Source organism: Podarcis muralis, chromosome 6, assembly GCF_964188315.1.
Source record: "Podarcis muralis chromosome 6, rPodMur119.hap1.1, whole genome shotgun sequence".
Classification (NCBI taxonomy): domain Eukaryota; kingdom Metazoa; phylum Chordata; class Lepidosauria; order Squamata; family Lacertidae; genus Podarcis; species Podarcis muralis.
The window spans coordinates 98,450,404-98,462,651 of NC_135660.1; the positions used below are offsets into that span (position 1 = coordinate 98,450,404).

The 12,248-nt window shown below is 44.0% G+C and overlaps 1 protein-coding gene across 1 annotated transcript; it reads left to right on the top strand.

Moving 5' to 3' along the window:
• Nucleotides 1–1,238: 1,238 nt before the first annotated feature.
• UPK3A (uroplakin 3A) lies at nt 1,239–9,467 on the top strand. The gene is made up of 6 exons (XM_028728437.2): nt 1,239–1,325; nt 3,790–3,948; nt 4,260–4,539; nt 5,975–6,057; nt 6,909–7,041; nt 7,611–9,467. Exons 1-6 carry the CDS (start codon nt 1,271–1,273, stop codon nt 7,723–7,725), a joined length of 825 nt encoding a protein of 274 aa, XP_028584270.2. The 5' UTR covers nt 1,239–1,270; the 3' UTR covers nt 7,726–9,467.
• Nucleotides 9,468–12,248: the final 2,781 nt, after the last annotated feature.

Sequence of the window (12,248 nt, forward strand, 5' to 3'; positions counted from 1 at the left end):
AAAGAAGTGTTTCGGTTAAACACCTTTTAAACTTTGTATGAGAAATCGGGTTGGCAAAAACACAACTCTACAGCGCCATCTGGTGTCACAGTGTTAGAATGCATAAACAACGCATATAAAGCACTTTTTCTTTGCCAGTGTATCGAGATTTTGGTCTGCAGGTGCTTCTTGCAGCCAGGAAGCGCACTTTTCGATGACGGCAGTACTTCAGGCAAGGCTCCCACTGATTCAAGCATCTAGTCCCTGTACAGCAAACATTTCAAAAATCCAACTTCTGCACTATCAACATTGTAATCAATGGAATAAAACAAACAAGCAAATAAAAGCCATGACCAACTAGGAACAGAACAAGAAATTCCCAGCACGGAGATAGTGGACTGAGAGAAGCAAGCCTAACCTACTAAATTTATGCCTGCCAGGCGTCCGTGAAAGCATTTCTCCAGTACTAGCAGCAGTGGTCATAAAAACATTTACTGTTTATATTGTGCTTCAGAATGCTTGAAGTGCTGCACATATTGCGGCCTCCTTTCAACAAGCCTCTAAGGAAGGTCAGGATTCTCAACCTCACATTACGGTGGGAGGATGAGGGCCAGAGATTTGACCAAAGATAACTTGTGCCTTTCTAATTCAGCCTTCCTCAATCAATCTGGTGAGCTCCAGGATGTTTCGGACTGCAAATGCCATCCTCAGCCCCTGGCAACACGGCTGGGGCTCACGGTTGCCGTGGGCTGGAGGGCACCAGGTTGGGGATGGCCAGTCTCTGGGCCACTCTAATAAAGTTTCTAACAATGTGCTATTGTCATTATAGGTGCCATTCAGGCATGTAATATATTAAATACATACATACTTTCCTTTCTTATTGCAAAACTTCCTGTGCAAGAGGTTTTACTTCTAACTTCAGAATAAGCTGCTGCTCCTTGGGAAAACTATGAGTAAGTTCCAGTAACAACTGGCAACACAGCAAACTTTAAAAATGAGACCTTGCTAAAACTGTGACAGAAGGACTGCAGTCTGCTTCTACTGGGTGAGGCAGGCACAGCTCCCCCCCCCCCCCCCAAGATTAGATGCAGATGATAACGTGTGTTTGGGGCAGGGATGAGAAAGGGCACCTGCAAGGGAGCTTGAAAGGGAGCAGAATGTGAGCCCCTGATTGGTGGAACAGAGCAATTAGTGGAAGGTGTAGAACCATTGATATAGTTAGTGCAAGCTGTGGAGCTGGCATTTGTGAGCTGGGGCTGCCGGTAGCAGGGGCTTCCTCTACTGTCTGATTATGTGGGCTCTCTGGTTGCAGCTGATTTTTTGCTGTTTGTGGCAGCTGTGCATAGGTAAGTCATTGGAATCAGGAGTGGTGCTTGCTTTAACCTGTTCCCTAATACTGTTTATGCTACACAACTGGGCTGAAAGGTTCTTCATGGAAACTCTTCCCTGCGGGAGAAATTTTCTTTTTCTGGGATTCAAAGTAAAAGACTCTTCCTTCTTTATTTTTAGGAAATACTTTTCAGACATGGCACTCTAATGTAATCTTAAGCATATATTGCATTGGGAGCAAGCCCATTAAGTTCAATGGAACTTGCTTTCAAGTGTGCATGTCTGGTACTGACAATTCCCCCTTTGTTTCAAAAAGTAACCCATTGCTCCTCACTACAAGGTCCCAGAGCATCAAGCACCTTAAAGGGGGACCATAATAGAGCAACTTGGTCAGTGTTAATCTCTCTGCCGCACTGTATGTGCTGCTGTACTGAGTGCAATTATTCCATATCCAATGACAATATTTTGTAATAGCCTTCAAAAGATACTAAAGTAGATACAATATACTTGGGTAAGCCAATATCTGTTTAAATTTCATTACTCTTCCTTCCACATGGTATATTAATTAACACATAGATGTTAGGAGTCAATTTTCATAGCTGTGTGTTGTTGACAATTCAAGTCTTGCATCACTAATCAGATTTGCCCGTGGCTTTGAACAACGTAACACCAATTGTGTTAATTCTGGCCTTGAAGGTTTGTACAACTAAGTGCCACAACAATTATTAGCAGCATAAGCTGTTGCAGCAACTTCTGGTAGTGGTGATGCTCTTCAGTTCAGCATCAAGAGTGCAAAGGAGAGGAAGGTATTATTTTCTCTGTTAAGGGAGAAACTTTTGCCAATATCCTGAAAATCACCTGGAGACCAAACTCTCAAACATCTGTGGATAGCAACAACCAAAGAGCTTTCTTCCCTGCTCCCTCCCAAATAGGTTGCTGGGGGGGGGGGATATTTGAAGGGGACTGCAAAATGAGGCACAAATTTTTGTGTGAAATGGCTTGTTAGCTTGGTCATGGGACCAATTGCAAATCCCTAGGCTCAATCTGTTTGTTATGCTCACCTAGTTGGTGGACCTTGGGATTCTAATAAAATCAAAGTAGATCCTACAAATCTAAAGCCTGGCCACCTCTGCAATAAAAACATAGATAGGGCTTGTGTGCCTGTGATTTTTATAGGCAAAATCTTTAGGATAAGCAGACCCTGTTGATGTTCTACACTATTAACATATAGCAGCCATCTTCTTATCTGGTTCCCGGATTGGTTGCTGGGGGGGGGGGGGCTGCAAATTTGCATAGGATTGGGTATTTACTGGTGGCAGCTGCTGCAAGGATTTGGAAGTGCTAAAGATGACCAAAGATCAATGTAATACCTGTTAAAGGAACAGGAACATATGACCTATGGGCAAGGTGTGCTGCAGTTGTAATGTCCCTGACCTCTGTTAACTTAGGATGTAGTTAGCTTGCTGTTTGTGGAAATGGAAAGGAGAACCACTCTCTCTTCTGTGTTAAAGGCAGAAAGAAGCTTAGCACAGATGATAGTGCTTGTGAATATTCAAATCACTTCACATATGTTTTGTAATCCTTACATATCTCCTGTAAAGCAGATTAGTATTGTCATCCAAATAGTGCAGGTGGGACAGTGACAGACTAATTTAAGGCTGTGCTATATTTTGTTAACTATATAGACTCATACAGTGTTTGTTAAAGTCTATACCGCTCACACACTGGTTTGCAAGCACATTTAAGTTCCAAACAAATCCCTGAATCTGATCAGTTTAAAACAATAAAAACAATAAATCCAATTATAAAGAAAAAACAAAACTAGCAAAGCAGAGTAAACCAGCAAAATGTAATTTTTAAATGGCATAAAACCAGCTAGTGAATTATTTGATGCAAGAGTCTAAGAAAGAAAGCAAATGACCACATCCATTGTAATTTAAACAGCCTGTGAAAAAACAAAGGTCTTCACCTGGTTCCTCAAAAGACCACAGTGAGTGTGCAGGTGTGCATCTCGTGGGAGAGCATTCCACAAATGGGGCACCAGCAAGGCCCCCTCCTTTGTTAGGCAGCAGGTAGAAACGGAGAAGTTCCTATAGAGGTAAGACCTGACTGGAGAATCTCCTTGCTTCTAACTCAGCCACTTAGGTAAAATGCATCCTCATGGGTGTCATTCCCTTAGTCTTGATAGCACCAGGCTATGTGAATACGACCCACTGCTGAGTCACCGTCTGCTCTGATGTGGGTTGCCATAGCAGCACTGCCACCCTAAAAATATATGGTTTTAAAGTAGAAGTGGTGTGCATGCTTGGGCTAAAGAACAGAACAGAAAGGCTCAAGACAGACACGTGCCAACATTACGAGACTGTATATATACCCCTCTCCCTAAGTGCAAAGAGTACAACAGCTTCTTGTTTGAACCTGGGAGGCTGAGTGATTGACTGTTCCAAAGTTAATAGCAAATAATTTTTCTTCTTACTCTAGAAGGCCAGACTCTGGGACCACAAATCGCAAACCCCAAATTTGCCACAAACAATCCCACCCTCACAACAGTTGCTTTGGAGAAGCCCTTCTGTGTGTTTGATGGCTCGATGTTGAAAGGAGCAGCCTATGAAGTATACCTGTATGTCATGATGGACTCTGGTAAGTGGGTGCTTATCGTGTCTGTCCTTGTTCAAGGGGGGGGGGTCCCCAAAAGCAGATATTATATTGTTTGGAACTGGAGTAAACCTGTCCCTGTCACAGGCTCCTATACAGAAGCAGTTACAGATAGCAGTTCCCACTTGGATGGCAAAGTTTGGAATGGGGAGTGGAGAATGGGTAGACAGTCATTTTGGCAAATGGCCACTGGCCATTCTCCTGCAGAAACACAAGAAAAAACACTGATAGTGCGGGTGAGTGCCATGTACACACTGTCATGTAAACCTTTTTGCATGTGTCCATTTCTGCTGCAGCAAGTACTTCAGGTTCCTTTCTTATGGACAATAGTAGTAAACCCCTCGATGCTACTTTCCAACAAACCAGCGGAGGACAAAGTGGGCCTTACAAAGCTGTGGTCTTTAATGTTCCAAACTGTGCGTCGCTTCCCAAGCTGTCTGATGCTGCGGATGCCACCAAAGCACCTGCCATCCTGTCTCAGTATCTGGTCAGAGTTGGTGATGATGCCACTTGTTTGTATGACCCAAATTTTCTAGATGCTTGTAATCCGCCTCTCTCCCAAGACACAGCCTACAGGTATGCATTTCTCCCAAGAAAGTTTCTGAAACGTAAGTGCTCAGGCTAATCTGAAAGGGACAGAGCACCCTCTACCCAATGGAATGGTGGCATAATTATAAGTCTTCCTGGAATTAAGATCAGCATCCAAATCCTTCCCCAGGTATTCCCACAAAGTGAAATTGGGTGGTTGGTGGTTGGAGGGGAGGTTGAGACTCCTCAGTGCCCAGCTTGGAAAATGAGCTTTTTCAGGAAGCCAGTTAGAACACATTTGCTGAGGTTTTTGGTGGCTTTTATTCTTATTGTCTTGCTTTTGCTTCTTTTAATTTGGTTGTTTTAAAGTATTCTACAGAGATTCCAGGGCAGTAAAAATTCAATATACTCTATCTAAGTGCAGCAGTATAAATAAGGTAATGAACTACAAGACTATTAAGCAAAACAGAGGTCATAAAACCAATGTCTTGGCCAATGCTGAAAAGATTGAGAAACATCAGTGCCTCCCTGGGGAGGGAATTCCAAAGCTGGGGCACCACCACAGAAAAGGCCCCCTCTCCTTTGCAAACCCATTTTGCTCCCAAGTCAGCAGTATTGTTCCTGCTGCTGCTTTATGTTTGTGCAAGCTGCTTTTAAATACTCAAAACAGCGTACAAATTTAAAATAAGCCAGCTGACCTGCATTTAGCTGTGACTGCAGCAAGTCTCTTCCCAAGGACTCTGGAGCCTCACTGCAGTCCCTTGGCAGCCCTCTGAGTCACTTGCCATGGCCTGAGGTAGATCAGCAAAACATGCGCACAGTATACGCCAAGACTCCAAAGCAGATTTAATAGGTTGGCTTCATTCAGAATACTCCTTGCAAAATGTAGGGAGGGCTACAGCACCCATCAGAAACGCTCTGCTTTTAGAGGCCTTTTTTAAAAAATTGAGTTGCTTTCAGGAAGCAGGGTCAGGAGAGTTCCCTCTTCCACTGTCCACATGCTTAGTATACTAATCCTAGATTAAATATTCAGTAGAGTGTTGGAATTTGGGTCTCTGCCACAAACAGCTGCAAAGCCGTCATGGGAGGGCACTGATCTAAAGCAGAAGACAGGAGGAAGGATGCCTATGCAGGCTTCTCCACTTGCTGCTTATCCCTGCAAGCTCCCTTTGCTCAGCAGGGACTCAGATGTGTTTTCTGGGCGAAGGTGGCTGGGGCAAGGGGGGTGGCAGGGGGGCTGGGGAAGGCAAGAAAGCCTGGGAGGAACCATCTCAAGATCTCTTTCAAGCAGAGATCCAGATTCTCAAGCCAGGCCTTAGTAATAAGTCTAGCAGCTCGCCAAGTGCCTTAATAGGTTATTGCTTATGCCTGAACGGTAGCCTCCACTGAGGATTCTGCAGGTAAGAGGCCAGGGCTTTGGTGCGTTAAGATGTTGTCTTCTGTTATCGGAACAGTAAAGCCTTTTCCGCGTTCTTGCTACCAGGTTTAAATACGTCCTTGTAGACAGTACAGCAGGCGTCATGAAAGACCAAACTCCCTGGTCTCAACCAATCAGAACCAGAAAGTGTAAGTATTATTATGAGGGGTTTTTTTTGGGGGGGGGGAGTAAACTGTATGCTGAGACCCCTCTAATCCCCGGATCCAGCAATTAACCAAGGCTTCTAACTCTTGGAATAGGCAGCCCAGCTTCCTGCTGAGGTGATAGCCTGGGTGATGAGCCATTCAGGGAACAAAGGAAGGGGCTCTGTGGGAGATGACAAATGGAACTCACAGAAAGTGAGAAGGACAAAAGCCAGAGTTGAGAGCAGAGTTTGGCAGTAATGTGATCTAGAAGTAAAGCAGTAAGCTAGAGAGAGAGTCAGAACAATACCTGAGAGCAAGGCATGATTTCTGTTAGAAGGCTGTAGCTAAGGAAGAAACAAGACCCTTTTGGAGTGGTGATGCTGTGAACCCCTCAATCGTAGGTTCAGGTTGTACATATGTGTAAATAAACCGTACATCATAAAGATTCCACAGTCTCTTCTGTCCCTCATTCCAAATGGAAACACGAACCCTGGGTGAGCACCTGCAACCCCTGGAATCTGGCACTTCTCAGAGATTGGGGTGGCTTGCAACAGTATGTTTCATGGGAGTGGCATTTCTTGTTTGGCTGTCCAGTGTTATTATACTGTTAAAAGAAACAAGCTACCAGTTGCCAAGTGTTCTTTCATTGTAGGGTTGCCATACATCTGGAATTTTGTGGACATACCTGGAAAACTGCAGTCCGAAGCAGCATCCAGGCAGAAATCGGCTAAATGTCTGGGAAAATCAACAACTTCTGTCCGAATTCTCACTGTTTGAAATATGGCAACCCTACTTCATTGTCCCATCTAAATAGGTTGTGCAGAATGCTGACATCACTCCACTTCCTCTCCTAGTGAAATGGTCCTCCACCATTGATACCTGGCCAGGTCGCAGAAGTGGTGGAATGATAGTCATAACTTCCATCCTGAGTGTGCTGATGTTCACCCTCGTGGCTGGATTTCTTGCTGCGACTCTTCTGACTGTAACGTGAGTTTCTTTTGTGCTCTGCTTTGTCTCTACCCATTATTAAGGTTCAGATCTAATCAACATCTCCCAATAGAACCACTTCAGAGCTTCATGCACATGGGAAGGAAACCCAGAGGGTTTTGCTGCAGAAATCTTCCCTCTCTCCACCCCCCTTTCTTTCTTTCTTTCTTTTTTCTTCTCCCCCTAATGCCTCAACAAATGAAACGGATTTGTAAAAATGTTACATGGAAGAAGAAGAAAAATACGAGGCACTACACTTCTGTAAAACAAGAAAATCCTTAATAAAAAATATGTAAAAAAAAGAAAGAAAGAAAAATACTGCCCTAGATGTAGCCTTATAGCACCATTAAGAGAGCAGCTCTGGAAGGTGATTGAGGTGGCTTTCTGTTTCAGTTGCTTAAGTGTCGCTTGAGCTATCGTGAACTTGTCCTAATCAGTTGGGGTAAATAGGGCTGGCTTGCATATGCATTAAATTCATCTTGCTTCACATTATGCTTTTCAGTGAAGTTGGTTCAAAACGTAAGTGAGCCAGTGATCCTTCCTTCCTTCCTTCTCTCTTTCTTTCCCAGGACATCAGAAGAGACTCCCACTGAGATGAGATATGAATCCCAAACAACCCAACAGACTTCTCCAAGAGTGCTAGAAACTTCTGAGTCAGAACTAGAAGTTTCTTCCGCCCACTAAATATAGTCTTCAAGTCAGAAAAGGTGGCAAACCAGCTGTGGATGTCCTTTCAATGCTCCCAGATACTTGAATACAAAGTCTGGTTACAAAACTGCACATCTTTAAAAACTGTGACCCCGTGTGACTAGTCCCATGCATAGAACCGGAATATTCATGAACTTATCTCCAATTCTCAAGCAGCGATGAACTTAAATATATGACTTTTTTAAGTTTAAAAGGGGACCTTTTCTGGGTGGGTAGTCCAAAATAATATTCCAACATTAATTGCTTGAATGACTTCTTCACTTTGAGCAATGGGCTATAAGTCCTGTTACTGAAGTTGGGGGTAGCCCATAAGATGTTTTCCAGTATTTCTGACTACAACTCCCATCAGCCCCATCCAACATAGCCAGTGGCCAGGGATTATGGGAGTTGTAGTTCTAAACATCTGGAAGACACCAAACTGGCTACCCTGATTTAAGTGATATAGCCTGGGTCATTTAGCATGTGTGGTTTTTATAAAGCAATCATTAGATTTGTGAAAATTGATTGTAGTAGAGTACAAATTTAAACTTCTAAAGGTATCATAATTGATGCTGTATTTAAGTTCCAATTTAAAAGAAGAGAATACTGAGTAATTGGAGTCAACGTGGCCGAGTGGGGAGGGGAATGGCAGAGGAAAGTGGTTACAAAGCTGAAAATTGTTGTGGCTGCTTTGGGTGAAACTGAGCAACATTTATACATAGAATTGCATGGGAAACCACATTCCAGAATGCTCATTTGTTTATCATACATCATGACATTACTGAAAATCTTCCTGCGCTTGGAACAATAGGGCATTGGAGGAAGCATTGTTGACCTTGTTCTGACGCGATACTCCTCTAATAACACAATCTGCGGTGTTTTCATGCAGCAAGAGTTGCTGTTTATGATTTTTGCTGGCCCTGTTGTCAGTCTAATCTACATCAGACCTAATGAAGGGCATCCCAAAAAAGTTTTTTGTTGACTTGGTTGAGGGATGGGGAGTTTGTGGCCTCCAGCTCTACTTGGATTCCAGCTCCCATCAGTCCCAGGCAGTGTAGACAATGGATGATGGGAGTTGTAGTTTAGCAAGAGCTGGTGTAGGGTTGATCACTTGATTTGTAAAGTGATAATGTAACTAAAAATCTCAATCCAGATACTTTAAGATTAAGCTTTTTTTAAAAAAAATATGTTGTTGGCTGATTGTATGATTCAAAAGTGTTGTGGTAAAAACTGAAAGGTACTTTGAAGTTCTGGAGCATGAGTATACAAGCTGTGAAGCCGGGAGCTGAAGAATGGGTAAAACGCTGCTTCAACAGAGTTTAACGGTGCTCCTTAGTTGTAACTTGCCCAGTCCCCAGTCACTTTTCTTCCTTGTGTCTTGTTTCAGACTGCAGATGAAGCTATTTGTGCTTATATTTGCCCAATAGCCTGGTTCATATGTACAGTATTGAGAAACTGTCTTTCCCATTATAAGTGAGACTCACATGGTTCACCATTGCAAGAAACTGTGGCTAAATAAACATGCTGGGATCTTTGGGCTTGTTCACATTAACCATAGTTTAAGCAACCCACAGCCATCAGATGTCCTGGGCAACTGTGAACAGTTTAAAATGGGAAGCAGAAGCTTTACATTTCCTCCTTTCAGGTGTGCAGGCCTATAGCTCTTAAGTATTCGATCCTATGTTGTCCATTATGAGAAGAAATGTAACTTGGTTCTTTGTGGTATGTTGCACTTCCGAGAAAAAAAGGGAAAAAAAGTGTGTAATTTTTTGAGAATAAACAATCCAGAGGAATGTGTTGTGTTTCCTGCCCACAACTTGCCTTGAAGAAGTCAAAAGCTCTGCATGTTTCAATGGGTCTCTCTTCTCCTCTCAGCTGTGTTTGCCATTCACAGAGCTTTACTCCCTGGTGGTCATTTTGATATTATCATGGGTCCTGCCCAGGGGGCTGTGGGAAGGACCGTGGTATTTGGATGGCAGCTTGAGGACTGCGTTACAAATGCATGCTGAAAACTGAAAACTAACACAGCAGGCCAAGGGAAGGGCTAGGCTTGAACTCCTGGATTTCTCCTCCTAGATGACTGTGGCCTTATTTTACATGGGGGGAGGGTGTTATAATGTCATAATCATGTCAGTTGACTAGCAGGTGTGTTGTCCCCCCACCTGTCAACGTTGGCCCACAAGGTGGGAACAGATAAGAATCTGGCCCACTGAGCCAAAACAGAACCCCACCCCTGTGGTAAATCAAGTTTCTCTTGATTTGATTACCACTAGCTTTCTCTAGCCAGTTTGCATGCTCCTCGTGCCATTGAGATGAGAATGCTCTGGAACATGGGCAAGAACCACCTTGTACTCAAATATGATGTAGTTAAAGATTATAGGTCATCAAAGCATGTAGCTGAACCTGTTTGCAGAGGTCATCAACTTTGAAAACCGAATGAAAGGCAGGGACAGTCGTGAAGGGATAGGACTGGACAAGACTGACCTTTCCGCTGTCAGAAACCGGAGCAAAAGAATCTCAAGCTGCAGGCACATCATACATTTCAAGCACATTTAAAACAGATGGCTTCCGACTCAGAATCCCAGGCTCCCCAAACAATTTCCAGGTTGGAGGAGGCTGTGAAGCTGAGAGGGGTAGAAATAACTAGGTCATACTAGGACACATGGCATTCTTAGGTGCCTAGTAGAGGTGGACAAGTTACTGCTGTGGCAAAACAGGGACAAGTTCTAACCCTCTGCAACAAAGAGTAGTGTTTCTGTGAGATCCATGCTTTGTTCTTGGGAAGAGTTGCTACTGTTTGGAAGACCCCATTAGCACTATTCTTGAGTCAAGGGCTTAGCCACACTTCCTCTTTCCCCCTGGGGAAAATGGCTCTTTAGCACTCAGTCGGAGCAAATGGCTTGTTGGGTTTTCTGTGGGTTGCAGTTTCTTCCGATTTAGAGCTGAACAGTGGGTTTCCCCCTGAGAATAGTTGGTTTTCCAGGTCAGGGGTGGGGCGCAGAGGGTGCTCTTCAGCCTCCGCACTCATCCAGCCCTCACCGCTGACAGGCAGGCACTTGTGAGCTGGGCAAGGTGGGACATGGAGGGTGAAGAACCTCCTCTGCGCTCACCCAACCCTCACTGCCACAGCCCGGCAGGGTGCTACAGGGATCTTGGGGGGGGGGGCTGGTTTGTGCCCCCCATATTGTGTGCTCGGGGTCACGGCCCCCCCTGACTCCCCCACACTTCACCCCTGGGAGCAGGGCAAGGAGAAAACTGCTCAGCCCCATGCTTTCTAGGCACAGGACAAGTGGAAGTGAGGATGAGCCCAAATACAACAGAAAAAAATACATACCTGCAGATCTATCCAATTCCCAAAGACTACATATGCTGTTTTTGCATGAAAGGGTACATTTACAGTAGAAAGTTAACTTTTTAAAAAATGGAAATGATAATAATTTTATTAGTTTATTAATTGCTTTTTACATAAGTCTCAAAGTGATTTACAATAAAAATAACTAAAATAGGTTCAAAAGAAATGCATAGAAAATGAAGGATTCAGACTGACCCAGAAACTCCAGCGGGTGCAGAATGCCGCAGCGAGACTCCTTACGAGGTCTTCGCTGCGAGATCACATTCACCCGGTGCTATACCAGCTGCACTGGCTCCCGGTGGAGTACAGGATCAGGTTTAAGGTGCTGGTTTTAACCTTTAAAGCCCTATATGGCCTAGGACCCTCGTACCTACGGGACCGCCTCTTCTGGTATGCCCCACAGAGGAACTTACGGTCTTCAAATAAAAACATCTTGAAGGTCCCAGGCCACAGAGAGGTTAGGCTGGCCTCAACTAGAGCCAGGGCCTTTTCGGTTGCGGCTCCAACCTGGTGGAATGCTCTGTCACAAGAGACAAGGGCCCTGCAGGACTTGACATCTTTCCGCAGGGCCTGCAAGACAGAGCTGTTCCACCAGGCCTTTGGTCAGGGCGCAGCCTGACTCCCTCCTTTGGCAATCTTTACAAAACTTTAGTTTATGGTTGCCATCAATTTGTATTTTAATTAATTTTTATAATGTTTTTATAATGTTGCATTGTTTTAGTGTTGTTAGCCGCCCTGAGCCCGGCTTCGGCTGGGGAGGGCGGGATATAAATAAAATTTATTATTATTATTATTATTATTATTATTATTATTATTATTATTATTATTATTAAAACAATAGAAAATGAGCACCGAAGGCAGAGATGAGTACGTAGGTGAGTTTTCCATCCAGCTGGAAAAGCTTGTTGAAACAAAAATGTCTTCAGTTGTATCTCAAAATTATGATGCCCAAAAACAGAGGCAGCCACAGCCCTCTTCTAAGTTGCTGTAGCGCTGGCTTCTTAGCGTTTAGGGCTCTCCTGCTGAATGCCCTGAGCCACCAGGGATGGAAGGGGAAAGGTGGTCTCTCAAGTTACCTTGATCACACAATGTGTATGTTATTTATTTTCTGCAGTCTACCCCACATTAACAACATTAACTCTGGGCACAGACAGATGACTTTGGAACC

Bases quoted from the DNA above. Each gene is read 5' to 3' on its own strand.
- UPK3A (XM_028728437.2), top strand. From the start codon at position 1,271: ATGTGGGCTCTCTGGTTGCAGCTGATTTTTTGCTGTTTGTGGCAGCTG. The intron at 1,326-3,789 runs GTAAGTCATTGG...TTCTTACTCTAG, and splicing joins TTTGTGGCAGCTGTGCATAG to AAGGCCAGACTCTGGGACCA. The intron at 6,058-6,908 runs GTAAGTATTATT...TTCCTCTCCTAG, and splicing joins ACCAATCAGAACCAGAAAGT to TGAAATGGTCCTCCACCATT.